Source organism: Marmota monax, unplaced genomic scaffold, assembly GCF_021218885.2.
Source record: "Marmota monax isolate L192 unplaced genomic scaffold, Marmota_monax_Labrador192_F-V1.1 WCK01_AAM20220418_F8-fsc00061, whole genome shotgun sequence".
In the NCBI taxonomy this organism is placed as follows: Eukaryota; Metazoa; Chordata; class Mammalia; order Rodentia; family Sciuridae; genus Marmota; species Marmota monax.
The window spans coordinates 288,976-308,178 of NW_026695230.1; the positions used below are offsets into that span (position 1 = coordinate 288,976).

The following is a 19,203-nucleotide window of genomic DNA, read 5'->3' on the forward strand; positions in this document are numbered from 1 at the left end:
GTGTAGTCTGTGACCAAGAAGGAACACACTGATGAAAGCAATGGTTACTTTTTAAATGTTTCTGCTACATTTCAGCAACCCATACTGTTTTTTTTTTCTTTACTAGAACTGAAGGACAGATAAAAAGGCACAGTAGGAACTTGTTTTAGATCCTAAATAGTATGAAAAAAATACTCCATAAAATATATTGAATCTCTGAATGTCTGGAAGAATTACTAGATATTATTCAGAAATTATTGAAAATATCTGATTTTCGATTCTGAATTAAAAGGTACAATAAATCAGTTGTCTCAAAAATGTGTGATTCCCAAAATAAATGTGTGAAACTATTTATCCTCTTGAGCATTTTAATAATATCATTGACATTTTATTTTCATATATTTTAAATGGTTGCAAAGAACACAATTTCCAGTGCATTATATAAATTAATATTTAAAATATAATTTTATACTGATCTTTTATACCTTATTATAATCCTTTAAGATGCTTTCAATAAACTATTCTATCAATTGCACATATTAATCATTGCATTTTATCTTTAAATCTATTTTCATTCTATTTATGCCTTATAGTATTGTCTGTAATACATTTACATTTGTAAGATTTTTATTGATCATCTTGACAAATCTTCTGAACAACAACAAAAAATAAGTTAAAAAGTTTTAAGATTTCTTGTGACCACTAGTATCTTACTTTAAAAAAGTTATTAAATTAATAAGCCAATATAATTCTTTTAAAATATTAATAAATAATAAATATATACTTGAATATCTTACTATAAATACATCGTTTTAAGATATCTATGAAGATTTTGTTTGTTGTTCAATACCTTTAGGTATTTACCAATACCTATTAATTATGACTGCAATGAGATAGGTTTTGTTTCAGTATCAGGTCTTTTTTCTCATAAAGACATTAATGGAGAAAACATATTCACAGACAGGAATGCACCAGGTTTTGTCATGGTGATATCATTTAATTCCTGGAGCTACTGCCTGAATTAAATGCCAGAATCACATAGAACTATCCTATAGTTATTTTTAGTGATTTACCCAGTTTCAACTTTTTAGCCCACTGTTGATGTATGTATGCATGGCAAGCATGCATACTTGCATACATACATACATATGCCATATCAAAGCCTGTACTCAAAAAAGGGCACTGCCCTAAATTATCCTTAGCATAAAAATGAAGCAATTAACCTCTCTGTAAAGTCATAGCTACATGAATATCATATTAAAACATCACACAACTTAACAGGAAACAGATAAGTTTATATATTAAACAGCTATTTGCATTTGTGAAAATTACTCCGATATTTTTCTTCTAACAGAGTATTGAAGGAAATGAAATGTATTGAACTCTAAAATGAATTTCTGGTAATTTTATTTATAAAGAATATTATTGAAATACCTTCAAATTAATATAACCACAATGCAATTTATTTTATTATTAAGGAACTATTTCTTTGATGCTTAAAGTATCCATGCCCCTGTGGGGAGACAATATGTGAATTTAATTTATAACTTGTTTTAAACTCATAACCTGTAGTCAATGAATCTGATCAATGCAAACAAATTCCCTGTGTGTGACATTAACATAGGGCATTTGATGCTATAGGATTTTTACAAAAAGGTTCTATATTGGATAAAGAACAACATGATTTCATTTGTACTGTGGTCTCAAGCTACATCCTGGTTCTGTTTTCAGATATATCAGTGAGAGTAACATGACTTCATTTTCTAGAAATTCCTCTTGTGAATGGCACTGACAGTTCAGACAAAGAAGCAGGTGTTCTTCCTCCAAGTATTACTGTCTTAATGACCCTAAAGCAATTCCAAGTACCAAATGAAAGGCACCATAGTAGGTAAGTACAATTTTTTTATATAAGTACTGTACAATGTGTCATCTCAGCTGGCTTGGATGATGAAATTGTCAGGTAATTGTCCTATTTTATTGAATTTCTCTAGAGAAATGAGGTCTGATATGGGATTAGTTTACCTAGAACACGGTATATTCGTAGAAATATATCTCAGTCAGACTTGTGTGGCAAAAATTTTCTTTTTAGTTCCAACTCAGGTACCTTAACCAAGGCTTCTAATTACAACTCAGTAAGCTAAGTAACAACTGAAGCATTAAATTTATGAATAGTTTTCATTTTCTGGCTTTATTTCCTGATGTATTCATGACAGGTAAATAGGGTTAGTCTCTAGGGTCAGTTCTAATCAATTGCTTTTGGATATGAAAAGGATTCTGGGAGTGCTCAGCTAGGGTCTTCAGGAAGTAGGGTCACAAGAGCTTAGCTTTGACTCATAAAGCAGGGAAAGCAGTGTTGTAGCAAAAGTGCTTACAACATCCCTACCTGGCATAGACCATACTTACACTGCTAAGTCAGAGAAGATTAATGATATGCCTACATGTATTACTAGATATGACATGGTACATCCAATGCTGATAATTGCCATTCAGTTCTCTAAATACAAGCAGAAGAGACCCCCTTCCCACCATGGATTCTTTCTCTAGCAGTTGGCTAATCTGAAAATAATAACAGAAATGGATTCTATTAAGCCATTGCTTAGTAACCAGTTGTTTGATTAAATTCAGCTGGCTTTTCATACCAGTGCAGATATAGCTTAAATATCCTTGCAGTGAATTTTTTTTTCAGGAGTTACTTTAATTTCTAATCAAACTCTGAAGGGCACTTTGAGCTTTGGAAAATTCTATAACCCTATAGAATTACCTTATTCTTTCCTGGGACCAATTAACCTGGCAGATTCTTTGCATTCAGTTTGATGCTTATTAGTTTCTGCATTTTAGCTAAAGTTTCATTTTGTCTCCCAGCAGTTGGAAATCTATCTCCTTGTATAACAGAAACCAAGTATGAGCCCGGGGCACACTGAGCTATACAGACCTTGGCGCCAGTCCCCAAATATTGATGTGAGAATATCCCAGTTTCACTCTTCTCTCTTTCATAAACCATGAAAGGAAGTGAAGGAAGCATGCCAGGTTGTTATTCAACTCTAGTGTTTAATCAAGCATTACCTGGGCACTTCTGAAACTCTCTAGCTTCTAAATTGAGAATAAAAGCAATGAGAACACAGGATGGAAACTACTTCACTGAGGAGGCTCCCAGAATTACTTGGGATCACATGGCCATTTTCAGATAGGCCCCAGTGACTCCCCAAATTCCTGAAAGTCAGCAAGAAACCTGACCTTAGCCCTGGTGATTATTTCTAAGGGAACACTCCACAACACACACTCCTTCACTTTGCGTTAAGTGTGACTTTTTAGAAAACCAATTTCAGTGCACTACAGGCAGGTAAATACCCTCACTACTGATCCCACTACATTTTCTCTCTTTAGTTTTGTCATATACAAAAGGGGCAGACTAGTTTGGGAAAGAAAAATATGCTTATGATTTAGAACAATGTGGGGCCGGCCCAGGCCCAGAGAAACAGGTGAAAAGACTGACTCATTCCAGTGTCCTCACATGCATAGAGGGCACCTGGCATGTGTCAGAAATTCCTTATACAACTCAGGAAGTTATCAAAATCCCTGTCCTTTTCTTCACATAAGGCAAGAAATGAATGCCCTTGTTTTGCTGTTGAGAACTGGCTTACCCCAAAGAGAAAACGACCAACCTATGAAAACTGGAGGGTTGGACTTTTTTTTTTTTTTTTAAAGGCTTGAATGAGGTGATATCCTGCTGTGTGGGGCTGAGGAGCAGGTCGGTCAGGTTCTTGGGTGCTCTATTACACAAGCAAGACCATTCCAGCCAGCCCCGCCTAACTTTGTTTCTTTGGCACCCTTTCCCTCAGTGTAGCACAGTCACACTTAACCCATCTGTTTTCTCTCATGCACCGCAGATTCTTTCCAGTCAGGACAACTTTGGTATTTGAGTTCCTGTCTGTAAACACATTCTAGTCCTGAAGGTAAGTGTATGTTTGCTGTTTTACTTAGGGCTGTCTCTCTCACTTATTGATCAAAGAGAATCAAAGTGGCCTCAACCTGTGACAGGACAGTTCTGCAAGTAGCTACAGAGACCCTGGTAAAAACAGGTAGTTGTTCATCAGATAATTACCTTGTAAATTAGGATTTGCACTGTTAAGTGAGTTAACTTGAAGAATTATTGCCGAAGTTGCCAGATGATGAAACCAGCAGAAGAGTTAAATGAAAGACTTATTTAAGCGTAAGCAACTACAATATAAAATTTCCTTCAGTCAGAACTCAAGTCTCAAAATATTTAAAGGTATAAAAATGTATAAATACTAAATTTATTGCTTAGATTTAAATTATGCACTTGCGATTTACGTTTCTTTGTTTAAGCATTACAAAGTATTGTTTGGTTTTTTTTTTGTACTCAGAATTGAAGCCAGGGGTGGCGCTTTATCACTGTGGTATAGCCTCAGCCCTTTTTATTATTTATTTTGAGACAATGTCTTGGTAAGTTGCTTAGGGCCTCACAAAATTGCTGTGGCTGGCTTTGAACTTGTGCTCCTACTGCCTCAGCGTCCTGGGGTGGATGGGATTCTAGGTGTACATCACTCTGACCAGTGCAATGTATCATTTTTCAAAAAACAATCTTCACATACAATAAATTATAAACTTCTATCCAACTTTTTCAAAGATGTTCTTGAAAACTTGGCAAAAAGTTGTACATATAATTATTCTTTAGCATGATAAATACAGGTGTCTAGCACTTGTTGGAAATTTAAAAGGCTAAGTCAGTTAGACATCCCATGGAAAATATCTCATGGAATTAAGGTGTAGACTAGATTTCTTAAAGTTATTTTCAGTGTGTGGCTATTTTAGGCTCCTTATACTAAAAGGATGCCTATTTCCAATTGATCAACGTCCTATCTGATCCATAGAAGCTATTCCTACAGACACTGAAATATGATAGAAGGCTGAGAATCGCATGCTGGGAATCATGAATTCTGAACATTGCTTTTGGAGGCAATACTTTCTAAGCATGATAGTTATCCACTTCATTTTTTTAAGTACTGAAGTTTGTGATTGAGAACTCCTAAGTTAGCAAGTAGTATGACATTCTATTTTGGGGGGATTTGTGCATGCCAGATTTGTTACTAGAATGATATTCATAAACTTTTAAAATTTATTTTTTTCTGGGAGAAAAGTCATGCTGCCTTTTATTTTTTAATCAAATGAAAAATTATGGACCTAAAGTTTTTAGGTACAGTTAGATTCTGACTTCTTACTCATGCTTCTAACATTATTTATAATAGATGTGTTGTTTTATATTGTGTGCATTTACAAATATGTAACAACTCCCACCATTATATATAAGTATAATACATCAATAAAAATATAGAAAAAAGAGGCATATTTAGAAGCATAATATCTAATGTTCTCATTTTATTATGACTCTTTTATGTAGGGCAAAGAAAATACCATCCAAGTTTGTAAAGACCACTCAGAATAAAACTCAAGTCTACCTGGAGTATTAGCTACATGCCAGACTGAGGTTCCTGTAACAAGGAAAAACAAAACCTGTCTATCATCATTTATAAACTAAGATTCATAGCAAGAAATGACCAAAAGCAACTGGGAGAAAATTGGGGACAAGGTATACTCATTAGGTATTTCACTACAGAAACATGCTTTGTATTATCCCCTGAGTATAACTGGTATTCTATTTAAAATGTCTTATTTTGATGGAGTTTAGAAAACATTTCTTTTTCCCTGAATGGTTGATTACCTGATACAAACCAGGGCACCTCTTTATTTTCAAAGCTTGGTATAAAATGGTTATAACTCAGTTACTGCTCAGAGGCTGGGCAGAATGATGATTTTATGCCTTTAAGCAGAAGCATAATTCCATGCAGAATGAAGGTTTGCCCCTTTAATGGCCAAAATTTGTTTTTTCCCCCTCATTACCTGCAGTAGCCCTACAAACAAAGGTAGTAATGTGAAACCACCTCTCAGTGCCAATACCAACAGGCAGAAAATAGTGTTCATTCTCTGTGCAAGAGAACGGTTTAAAAAGCAAACTCACTCATTTTAAAGCCTATATTAAAAGTTACAAAATACTAACAAAAAACCCCCCAAATCTCTCAATATATACAGGATCTGCATTTAAAGTATCATAGTAGCTGGATTTACTCTCTTTTTCTGTTGCCTTTATAATTATACTCTTCAAAGTTGTTTAAGTTTGTGATGATTGCATTTCTGTTCCTATATTGCTCCTCCAGGACTTCTTTGGAGGTCCCACCCTAAAAATTGCTTCTACTCAGGGCTGGAAGAGGCAAACAGATGTTATTTGGTATTCCTGATTTTCTTTCCCTTTCCTTTTATTCTACCTGCTATCTGCCCTCATATTATTCTTGGCTGATAGATGAACCTGGGTACTCTCAAGTATGCCATGCATAATGCAGCATAAATTTTCAGCTTAAAACAAGTATACACTGTAGTTTAAATATTTGAACTCTAGTAATGTGGAGAGGCTGAAAAGAAAATGCAAAGAGAACAATGCAGATTTTCTTTACTGCCCCGTGGAGCTCTTGGACCACCTTGCTAAAAACATGTTTGTTCAGTTCAATATGGGGTCAAACTTAACCCAAATTGCTTGGTCCTTGCCCCTACAAAACTTCAGGGCTGTAGCTGACTAGCTGATGGTTTTGATTCCTGGCTCAAATGAAAGATAAACGAGTAAGAGATGTAACCTGGTTTTCTTAGAAGCCAGGGAGCAGAAGCAGTACTGTATTCTGCTGCAACATCAGGAAAACAGGAATAAGTCAATCTTCACCAAATGCCTTTCCAAAGCTGCACTGATTTCCAAATAAACTGTAAATGGTATTTAAATATACTGCCCAATCCCTCACTTCCCTTTCTTTCATTTTCCCAAGAGATAAATAATAGGTAGTAACAGAACACTAGACTAATTTGGGGTGTGGATACCCTAGGTTTTGAAGTTACAATCAAAAGTAAGATGGAGGAACAAGAGAGCCCCTTGGTGGCTCAATGTCACAGGCGAGGTGAAATAGGAACAACAAAACTCACTTTGTTGGCTCATGATATGTGGACTCTCATTACGGGAAGAGAGTGAGTGCTCAATGCCTCATTCCTCAAGTAACACTATAAGAAAAGTAGAACAGCAGCTAAGGTCCTGTTCCCCTGTGATGGACACTCTAAGGAAAAGAAAAGAGGCAAACTGCATAGGCTAGGGAAAGAAAATCAAACTGTAAGTATTGTAAGAAAGAGTGACTAAGAATAATTCACAAAGCAGATTCCTGGCAGTAGATAATGCAAAAAAATTCTCGGGTTTGCTACCAATCTTGCAGGGTTCAAAACAGGAAGATGTTTATGGAAAGGTGCATGTGGTTATTCCTAAACTTAACTGAACCATATTTTCAATGTGTTTGGTGAGTTATTCACTTAGTGAAATGTTGGTCACCTACAGGTCCTGTGAATAATCACTTGTGTTTTGTTAATGTGAATCACTAAACCCCATTGTGAAGGTGTCCATCAGAAACCACAAAGACTTTTACTGGGATTCCTTCAAGTAGCTGGGATTCCTTCAAGTAGGGTAAAATAAGTATATTTGAAAGGTAATTAAGGTAGAAGACTCTATAGTTCCAATATTATTTTTTAAATGGGATTATAAACCACTATGGTCTAAACAGTTACATTTGGAGAGACTGCTTTAAAAAGAAATGCTGGAATGAAGTTCGAAAAGGCAGTTGAGTACCAAATTCTATATTCCTTTACAATCTATACTACAAAGATGAGTACTGCTGGCTGTCTGCATCTGTGTGTTCTGCATCCATGGATTCAACCAAGAATTAATAATATTCAGAAATAAAAATGCATCTGAGTTGAGTGTGTATGGACTCTTCCTTGTCATTATTTTCCTAAATGATACAGTAACAACTGTGTACATACTGTTTACACAGTTTTAGGAATGATAGGTTATCTGTAATCTGCAGATAATTTAAAGAATATGGGAGGATGTGTTTAGGTTATAAGCAAAAGTTTAACCATTTTATGTAAGAGACTAGAGCATCTACAGGTTGTGATATTCTCCTGGGGTCCTGGAACCAACAGCCCATGGATACTGAAGGGTGACTGCACATCCAGAGCTTGCTCAGACATGTTAGTGTTTGAATCCTAACCTCTTTGAGTCACTAGCTGTGAGTGATTATTTACATTCTTTGGATACCCTCTAATCATTTGTACATGGGAATATAAACTCATCCTTCTTGTTTGGTTGTTTTGGTGAGAATTAAATGGAAAATGTGTAAATCCTGTGATATAAGAAATGCATAGTAGTAACATATTTTCCAATTATGATAACAATATTTAGGACCTTGTACTGGGTATTACTGAAAAGTGAATAAAATATATGTAACAGAATTACCACAAATGCATGCACCTGTGTAGTCACTATCAAGACATAGTATCACCAGTGCACCAGGAGCCCCTGCCAAGCCCCACCTGGATGACCCTGTCTTCTCCCCATAAGTAGCCACTCTCTGACCTTAATACAGTGGTGCTCCGCCTGTTCTTGAACTGTATGTGTGGGAAATCACACAACATGCATTTTAACCTATGCATTCTGTTTGTGATATTCCCCATGTGTTGCACCAAGTGATAATTTGTGATTGTTCACCATACAAATATCCCATGATTCGCTATCCCATCTGTTACCAGTGGATACTTAGGCTGGAGACCCATGATGCTGTAATATCCTTTATGTCTGCCTGCCTTCTTTTTAAGTGAACTTTTCTTAAGTCATTAGCCTAGGGCATGGAAGATATTATACATCATTAAAACCTCTGGGATTTAAAGGCACAGACTGCTTTTTAAAAGCTTTTGCAGAAAACATTCTATCAGGAGCAGAATACTTAGATTGTACCACTCTGTGTAAAATCTTTAAGTAGAAGGTGGGAGATACTTTAAAAAGATAATCAGAGGAGTGTTTAGAAGTCCCTTAGACTCTTATGAAAAATCAACAATGTTGAAAATACTGGTGAAAATTTCTGACAGAATTTTTGAGAAATGGCAGGCCATATGGGAACTAAATAATAGCAGTTGCACCTCTTCCTTTTCCCTATCTCAATCAACTTGGAAGCTTTTAGTAAAAAAATGAGGTCCAATACAGAGAACACAAAATCAGTTCTAAGACTTTATTGCTGGATGAACAGCCTAATACTTTTAAACTAATAAATGTTCAAATAAAATTCTTTTAAATTTCAGCACCTAATCAGGTAAAGTCTGTGAAATTGACTTTCAGTACTGTCTCTTCAGTGTGTTTATATTTTTTTTTATTTTTATTTATGCTTACATTTACTAGTTTTCATTACTAGCCACTCTGAGCCTCACGTTCATCATCTACAAAACAGACATAAGACAAGCTATTCATCTTTTCTCAAGAGATCACTATGAAGAGCAAATGAGATGACACATTTGGTAAACTTTGAAAACATTAGGACACTGCAGAGATATTATATTTGAACATTAGGCCAGATATTGTTCAGAGTGCTTTTTCTTAAAACTTGTTAGTCTTCAAAACAAATACATGAAGTCGCTTTAGATATTATAACAATGTCAAAACAATTGCATGTTATGATGATCAATTTTCACTGGTTATTGATAAAAGAAGACAAACTTTTAATAGAAACCTGACTCTAAATCACTTTCTTTTATCATCCTCTGTGCAGTCAGTGTGGCCTTTCCTCACCTAAGAAGAAGTGGGAGCTGGGACTGGGCATCAGGTCCCTGGCTTCATTGCAACTCCACCATCATCTGATGAGGTGGAATTTTCTCATATGCCCCAAACATAGTCTTCATTTATAAAATAAGGGTAAAAGAATAAAGTATATTCTGAAATTTAAAAAGCTTTTTAATTTTCCTCGACTTGTAATTAAATAGGAAGAAGGACATCGTGAAGTTGAAAACATTATTAAATTAGTATTAATTTCAAATTTAAATAAGTCAAACTAGACACTAATGAAATGTATCCAGGGGAGTTTCTGACTTACTTTATAGAACTAATATATGACACATTGAGTGTGGTAAAAACTGGTAGTGTCATTCTTATGAAAATATTCAAAAGTTCATCTTTATAAAGAACATGTTTTCCTAAATAGGTTAAGTATTCAGTCATCTCTAAATGTCTCTATTTATAATATTCTATCAATCTTACTTAGCAGTCTGTACATAATTTTATTTACATATAGATGTATAATCACATGTGTATATCCAGGTATATGTGTTTATATTTTTTTTAAATTTTTATTTATACTTCAATTTATCCGAAGCTAAATGATCTATAAAACAGGGATGTCTCGCTTGACAAAGTTTTCTCTTGTTCTTTTCTTAGAAGGAAGGAAGAATATTACATATATAATAGAGCTCAGCAACACTAGTTTAAATAAATAATTCACCTCAAAACACAATTTTTTGCAATACGACAGTCTCTTCAACATTATGTTTCTAGATTATTTTACACTTTAAAAATGTAGATCTATTAAATAACTTGGTATACTTCATTTAATAATTCAAATGATTATTATTTTCTTTCAGATTCCTCTTAATAAAACAAATATCAATGAAAGCTACAATGTTGACCTTAGCCAAAATTATGTTGATTTCAATTTTGTTTATTTTACTGCCACTTGGGAGCTATGAGGAACAAAATACAAGAAAAAACATATCACAACGCACTCCAGAAGGACTGAAAATGATGGAAAATAAGTCTATGTCTTTGCTAAGTGAAGTAAATGCAAATTCAGATAATGTAAATAGCAATGCCTCCCATTCCAAGGCAAGTAATTCCACTCTTTTGGATCCAACCAAAACCTATGGAAAAATAGATTCCAGTGGTAACATTTCAACAGACAACTTTTCTCAAGATCCAAGACCCATATCCACATTTTCAACAATGCCACCCTTGATTCGTGGCTCTGTTTCTAAATTGATCTTGAATTCATCTAAAACTAATGAAAATCTTTTGCCAGTCTCAGCTCGTCCCAGTTTTACACATGCTGTATCATCAGAAAACACGAGTTGGCCTTTGGGCAATGACACCATGAACACCCTCGACAACAGTTCCTCTACAGTTAGCATCCTCCCTCCAGCATCAACTACCAGATCTGTGACCCCCGTGGTAATGGGACCGACTGGATGGCTTACCACAACCAGTGAAAGCTTTGCTGCTTTCACACCCTACCAAGAAAACATAACTCCACAGCCCACCTTAAAATTCACCAATAATTCAAAACTTTTTTCAAATACATCAGATCCTCAAAAAGGTAAATATAAATAGATTTAATTTTCTTTTAATGTGAAAACGAATCTTCAAAACTGTCATATGTATTAGGTTGAAGGAATGTGCTATGCTAGAAAAATAGAGGAGAATGAACTAGTAAAAGTGGTTCTTACCTATGGGGGCAACCATTATATACACTGGAAACAATGAAATGGTTTTAAGGATTAATTGAACATATGCTCATTATTATCATATGGGAAGGTAAAAAGATAATGGGTTTAAACTATTATTTAGACAGGCTTAACAGAAGAAAATCCTCTTCCACTTTTACTTTGGTACCTAATGAGCATCATGTAAATGAAATTAACGATGTCACAAGAAAATTTAGTATATGGAGGTTTATATGTTTCAATTAGAAATAATGTCAAGCTTTAAAACAAAATGGGAAAGATATCTAAGATTTATAATTGAATCACTGCTTTATTTTATTCAGGTCTCACCTCATTTTTGCATGCTTGAAATTGTTTTATTTTTAAAATATGTACTGTGTGTCCCATGAACTCATTGCCTTCTATTGCACTTACTTAGAGTCTATATTAATTATGGAAAACTAAATCATATATACAAATTGATATTTGAACATTATTGTCAGAGGACAGGGCATGTTTTAACTTCTACAGTCTAGGTTTTATCACAACACTGCAATCAAATATGTAGGATATGTATAGGTACTTTCATTTTAATTGTAATTTTAACCTATCTTTTCATTTATTCACACTCCTGTATTTTAATAGAGTGACTTTTAAAATAATTTTATTTTGTATATCCAAACCAAATAGATCTACTCAGAATACTGAGTACTTACTCCTATCATTGTTCTTTTATTTAAAGAAAATGCTGTTTGCCTGCATCTCATGTTAGTAACTTAGTTTTACTGTACTCTAACATGAATGTTAATTTTTTTTTCTTTGACAGAGGGGTTTTATCTAGAATCAGAGACCCTCTTGTATACCTACCTAAACTTCTCAAGAAGTAAAAATGAAACACAGACTAAGTGTGAGTTCCAGGAGCACTAAGAAGTCCACTGAAGACTTCTCCAAATAAGGCACTCAGTAATACATACACAGAATGATATTTTGGGCTCTTTTGTACTCCCATCTTGACATACAAGGTTGAAAGCATGTTGCCTTGGGGACTTTGTTATATTCATAAATATACTTTTTACCTGGGATTTTGTGAATTTCATTATTATTATTATTTGTATTGGGCATTTGAACATAGAGTCTCACCCATGCTAAGCAAGTGCTTGATCAAACAGGAACCATCCCAGGTTTTCTAAAAATTCTATTTTGAGACAGGGTCTCTCTAAGTGGCCCAGGAAGGCCTCCAACTTATGATCCTCCTGCCTGAGCCTCTTGAATAGCTGAAATTACAGGTATGCACCATACCTCTTGAATTATTTATAGAAAAAAATGCAAAGTTCATTTCAGCATTAAAGTCCATCAGAAATTTGGGGGTTATGGAAAGCCTAATGCAGTATTCAACAGTGTGATGAGATCTTAATAGTGAACATATGTGACATTTCTGTCCTGTTGATGTAATAAGTAACAAAACAGTTATAAATCTATAATTTAGGAGTGTTTAGTTATAGTTGAAAATTAGTAGTGTAGTTTTATCAGTAAGTATATTTGACAATCTGTCTTTCACACACACAAACACACACACACACTGTCACCATTATATAATTAAAAAAATATGAATAATTCTTTGGTGTATAGAAAAACCACATATCTATTTCTGCTATTTTGAACAATTATTTTCTTCTTCTTACCTGTAAATATTTTCTGTTTTCTCTAGAGAATAAAAATACAGGAGTAGTATTTGGGGCCATTTTAGGGGCGATTCTTGGTGCTTCCTTGCTTAGTCTTGTTGGCTACTTGTTGTGTGGAAAAAGGAAAATGGATTCATTTTCCCATCGGCGACTTTATGATGACAGAAATGAACCAGGTAAAAAAAAAAAAAAAACCTTTCAGAATCTCACCTGGGACACAGTGGTTTTAATTAAGTAAGAACACATTGCTTAGAAGGGATGTGGATGTTAATATGACCAAAACACAGGAAAGACTTATTCTGATCCACCTTCTGTTTTTCAAAGAACAAAACCAAATTCATTTGGTAATTTGGCGCTTTCCTTCTCCTCTCTCATAGTGAATCCCATCTTTATGCATATCTATCAAGCATCAATCAAAAATAAATAAATAAGTAAATAAGTGAGTGAAAGGAAGACCAGTAAAATAGAGGAAAGAGAATAGGAGGACAGAAGAAGTGAGAGAAAGAGGAGGCACAGGGTCTGAAGTGGAGTAAATTAAACCCCATGCATGTAAAATTTTGTCAAAATGAACCAACTATTATGTGTAACTATAATACACTAATAAAAGAAAAAATTCAGGAAGAAAACCAAAGTAAGGGAAATTTAAAAACTATATTGAACTGTTGCTCATTGTGTAAAAGTGGGTTTTGAATAGTAATTCCAGAATCCAAATATATGTAAAGTAGAAAAATAATGATATGATATAAAGGAAAAAGGCCAGTTTTATTTATAAGTGATTGCAAAGCCCATTCTTTGCTATTGTAAGTTCTCTTAGTGGCAAAAATTTGAAGAAAGATTGTTTAAACTTTTAGTTCTTCCAAAACTTACTCACATACAACAGCCCTCCATTAATCCTAATAAATTTCTAAAAGAGAGTAGCTCAAAGTTACAAATTTCACATACATAAAGTCACAATATAACTTAATTCAGGAAATTTTTCAATCATAAAATAGAAAAGGCTATCATAATATTTATAAGTGAAAATATATGTACTAAAAATAAAACACTGAGCAAAATCTTAATAAAATACCAAAAAGAACAGACATGAAATCACTTTATAAGTTTGACTCATCTCTCTTAATATACTTTAAGGAAAAAAAAAAACTTTTCTTATTTTCACAAGAAATTTTTCCACCAATACTTAATTGCCCAGATGAGACCCATGGCTAAAGTCTCACTGAATTTTCATGAGTTCAATTCGTATCTAATATATCACTCATATTCAGAGCCAAATACATTGTTAACATATCCAATTCTGTTTATGGGTTTCTAGTAATCCACAGAAAACAACATAAAAAAGGGAAATTTTCAAAGTTAAAGCATAGGATTTCTAAGCATCTTATTTTTGTCTACTGAAGAATGCTGCCTTATCTATGTCATGAAAGAATTCAGGATATCACATTAATGCCATCAAACAGGTGTGACTGATGTATAAAGAAATAACATAGTCAGACCACCAGATTAACCTCTTTGAGATAGCTTTAAGATACCGCTCTTAAAGACCTAAGGTTGTTGAGAGGCTAGTTTTTAAATGAATGACTTAAAGAATGGGTGGGTAAGCTTATGACAGTACCTTAGAATAATTAGATTACTAATTCCTAAATGCATGATGACTTGAATATATCAGAAAGAAATACAAGCTTTCACAGATAGTTTTCTCGATTCTTCACTTTAAATGGCTTGAGCATCAAATGTTGAGATGGTTGGTGAAATTATGGCAATGAACTTTTAATGCCCTCACTTTAAAAAATAATTTTTATATCACAAGTTAAAAAATCTGGACTTGTTGACAAGGCTTGGAACATTCAATAATGTGCATGCTTATATTTAATCATACAAGGTATCGGTGTACATTTTAGTGATCTCTTCCTTAGTTCCTTTATTTTGGGTGTACCAGCAGAACAATTTTGAAAGTAAAAATGTTTTCTTAGTCATAAAAAATGAATGTAGCATGAAAAATATCTATTTAATATTTCAAAAGTAGTATCTGAAAAGCCCACATCAAAGAGGTACCTATTCACTCAACCAGAACAATTCCTACAATCTGATAATGTAGTCAAATGCCTGAGCATGAATTTTTTTAGACTGTTGGCATAAAACAATTTTATTTTTTTATTTGTTTACTTATTTATTTATTTTTAGTTCTGCGATTAGACAATGCGCCAGAACCTTATGATGTGAGTTTTGGAAATTCTAGTTACTATAATCCAACTGTGAATGATTCATCTGTGCCAGAAAGTCGAGAAAATGCACACGATGGCATTCCCATGGATGACATTCCTCCACTCCGTACCTCAATATGAAACTAAGACATAAAGTTGTCAGAGAGCAAGTGCTCATCTACAGCATGGCCTTCTAAGAGACTCATCTTTCAAGAGTTTATGCAAGATCACTCTCCCGTGGACTGTGCAGGAAGAACTGTAAAAGCATGGGACTAGTAGCAGAAACACAGAGGGAATAAAACATCAAAAAGGTTTCCTTTCCTACAACATTTTGTTGGACTGACACATCTATTACATAACTATCATTTATATTTTGTCCATTTTTTCCTTAGTGGGAAGTATCTGTGGAATCAAACTAAACAATATCACTCCTTGATAGTACTCCTTGATAATTTAATAATAAAAATCCTTCAACAAAAATTGGAAACCAAAACTATATTTTCACTTTTTTTTTTTTAACAAACACCAATGGAGTTGAATCTTTATTGTTCCACAGGCAACTGTGGGGCTCTAAATCAGGATTAGCATTTTGTTCAAAGAATGTGGAGAATAAATATTTGTATTTAATTTCATCTTAGAGTGAGAAAAAGGATATAGCTTGCAGTGTCCCCTCATCCCCCACTGCGGGGTATAAAAGCAGTAACACTAAAAGATGTGGTCTACTACATTCTACTTCTCTGCATGAGCATGAGCAAAGTCAGTTTCTGGAACTGCTACCTTGACAATGAGCATCCAGAAGACCCATGGTAGGAAAAAGGATCTGAACCAGGAACGTGACAGCTCTTCTAAATTTGTCAATGTTTGGGACATTCTTTAGATTTCAATTAATGGGGTGACTTAAAAACTCAATGAGGAATATGGTGAAAAAAAAGACAGCCAAAGAATATATGTGCATATTATTCGTACAGTTTTTTGAGTTGTTAGTCAGGTGAAGGGTTTATTATATATTATACCTTATTGTTTAATCACGTATGGAGTAGAGTCTGCATCTCTAAATGTATAAAGCATAAGGTAAAGAAAAAAAAAGATGCATGGAAATATTAAGCAAACATAAGCTTCCAGAACATCACTTTCACAAGTAATATTACCAGGAAGTTAATTTGTTTTCTAGTTTGTTTCAGTTTATTTTAAATTATCATCTGCTTTTGGCAAGAAAAAGTATATCCTTTGATATAGAAAAAACTAGTCTTTAGGGAATAGAGGGTTAGATCAAGAGTTAAATTCCCAAAGAAAAAGTGAATGTATGAAGAGAACAAACAAAGCATGTACCAGCATACACTATTGTTGAATTGATACATGGTGACCGTGTGTGCGCGCGCGTGTGTGTGCATGTGTGTAGAAATAAAGCAATAGTCTTAGAAAATAAAACTGGAACATAGGTAATGAAAACATATACTTACCCCATATTGCCATAAATATAGCAAAGAAGACTGTCCCTCCATTATCAAACAAATATGTCACCTTAATGGGAGAAAAACCCAAAAATATTAATCATACTACTGATCGTAATAATCTGGTGACTACTATTTGAATGCAGGCAATATGATTTTTTCCCAAATAAAATCACAGTATTTTTCACAGTTTGTGAATGTATTATAAAAGAGCCTTTCATGGGTTCTGCAAGAGTTTTATGTAATTTTCTCATAGGAAGAAGTGAGAGAGCAATGTTTTCCTCTTTTCTTCTCTTATCTCTTAGAACACGACCTGCTCTTCTGGTTAGAAGCATTTCTAGCACCACGAGGAAGCATCTGTGGGACACAGATAGTCAAACTACCATGTAGGATGTAAGAACTTAGCTTTTCAGATAACCTAGATGCATTTCCTATTAGCACAACTTCCACAAATGGGGAAGCTGCCAATTGCAGAATTCTGCCAGTGCGCTAACACTTCCAAAGGAAAGGCATCATGGTAGTATCACTCTCCTGCTTTCAGAACATGCCCTGCTAGAGAAGCTTTTAACATGTAATAAATCTACTCTGAGGCTGTTTTAAGAAGTTTCCATGAATCATCAGTTATGATAGAGTTCAAATGTTTTTCAATCAGATATCACCTGAAGTTGGGTAAAGAACAAGGTACAGTTATGTGATGTCATTGAATACAACATAATCCTTGAGGTTGTAAGAACTGTTTGATTTAATAAAATTCAAATTTAAAATACTCAAGTTACCTTGTTTTTGCTTGTATAATATGATCACTATATTTATAAACTGGTGTGTGAGGTTAAATTAATATAGCCAAAGACATAAATGCTTTTCATACCCATAGCTATTGTAGTAGCTACAACAGTTCTGCCTTATCGGTGGGGATTATTCCAAGTCCCTCAGTCGATGCCTGAAACTAATGATAGTACCAAACACTGTGTGTACTGTTTTTCCTAAACATACATAACTATGATAAAGCTTAATATATAAATTAGGCACTTAATGAGATTAATAACAGAAAAAAGAATATAATGATATAGAAAAGTTATGTGAATGTGGCTTCTTTCTCAATATATGTTATTTAATTATACTCATCCTGCTTCTTGTGGTGATATGATACAATGTCTATGTGTTCAGATGAAGTGAGGTGGATAATTTTAGGCTATGATGTTAGTTACTTGAACATAAGACCATGATACCATGACTGTTGTTCTGGTACCTGTGATGGCTACTAAATGATTAATTGGTGGGTAGCAAATACTGCATGGATATGATGAATAGATGGATGATTCACATCCTACGAGGGACAGAGTAGGACTGCACAAGGTTTCATAATACTCAAAATGGCATGCAATTTAAAACTTATGAATTGTTCATTTCTGACATTTTCTTTTAGTATTTTCAGAGCACAGCAGTCCAGAGGTAAATGAACTCATGTAAAGTGAAACTGTAGGTAAAGGGGCGGCCACTGTATAGAGAAAACAGGAGTTTTATCTTCAAGACAGCATGAGGCCAATTTGGGCTTTAAATTATTTTAAGACAAACCTGATTAGAATGAAATCCTTTTTGCTCAGTTTAAAGTCCAGAAGGTGCTCAATGAGACATTAAAAAAAACAAAAAACTAATGTGCATTTTAATTATAACCTCTGGAACACACTGCAAAACAATATGCAAAACAGGTAAACATAATATGTATTTTTCTATAATGCAGCATTATTAAAAATACCATCATAAAAAGATGTGTTCCTTTTAAAGGTTTGTAGATAGGTGCAAAATACTCTGCATGTCTCTAAAATTCTGAGAGTTAAGACTTGGAATTTCTAAAAATATTCTAAGGGTTGGTTTTTTTTTTAAAAAATTAGCATACATTATGTACAGTAGAGAAAAGGATCATAAAAGATTCTCCTACAGAGCTTATAAAATTACACCCAGCAGGGGAATCCAGCTCTTTTTTTTTTTGTTTCCAGAAGCATCCCACAGAGACACCTGAGGCTTCTGAGCAGCTGAACAGCTGTCTATTTTCTCTTATAAACAGACTGAGTACAGGAAACAGCCTCTTAGAAAGTTAGAAGAGAGGCTTTACATATAGGCACTTAAAGGTCACTAAAAATAGCAGCTCTTTCCTGCTTCAGAATAGAAAGCCACAGTTAATAAAAATTGTATTGTATGGGCATGATTTGTTATAGCTTATGGAGTGGTTTTTTTTTTTTTTTTTTGAGAACAATTTTTTTCTTGCTAGGTTCACTAATAAATATTTCAAGCATTATGTTGATAAATTTAAACATTAACCTTTAGAAACATGTGCATCTAATACAGTGGGTATACAAAAATTATTCATATGATGTGGGGTTACATACATGTAATGGGAAATGAAGCTAGTATGGGAATGGGGGAAAACTTAAAACTGCTCTCAGGAGAAGCCTGACAGTTTAAAATCATTGTTAGGTTTATCAACCTATT

General features: G+C 34.0%; 2 protein-coding genes across 6 annotated transcripts in view; one reads left to right on the forward strand and one right to left on the reverse strand.

The window, feature by feature from the left end:
- Positions 1–19,203, reverse strand: part of Ano3 (anoctamin 3) — a 394,245-nt gene that overhangs the window by 60,784 nt on the left and 314,258 nt on the right. For all 4 annotated transcript variants that reach the window (XM_046438219.2, XM_046438221.2, XM_058577029.1 and 1 more), the window contains one exon: positions 16,723–16,783. In XM_046438219.2, the coding sequence (XP_046294175.1) occupies positions 16,723–16,783 (61 nt within the window). The remainder of the gene's footprint in view (positions 1–16,722; positions 16,784–19,203) is intronic.
- On the forward strand, positions 3,717–17,484 carry Muc15 (mucin 15, cell surface associated). 2 transcript variants are annotated; one of them, XM_046438223.2, is made up of 5 exons: positions 3,717–3,932; positions 5,399–5,587; positions 10,546–11,273; positions 13,088–13,237; positions 15,243–17,484. In XM_046438223.2, the coding sequence occupies exons 3-5, from the start codon at positions 10,571–10,573 to the stop codon at positions 15,401–15,403; spliced, it is 1,014 nt and encodes a 337-aa protein (XP_046294179.1). In that variant the 5' UTR covers positions 3,717–3,932; positions 5,399–5,587; positions 10,546–10,570; the 3' UTR covers positions 15,404–17,484. The 2 variants fall into 2 exon arrangements, with proteins under 2 accessions (XP_046294179.1, XP_046294178.1); XM_046438222.2 differs by lacking the exon at positions 5,399–5,587.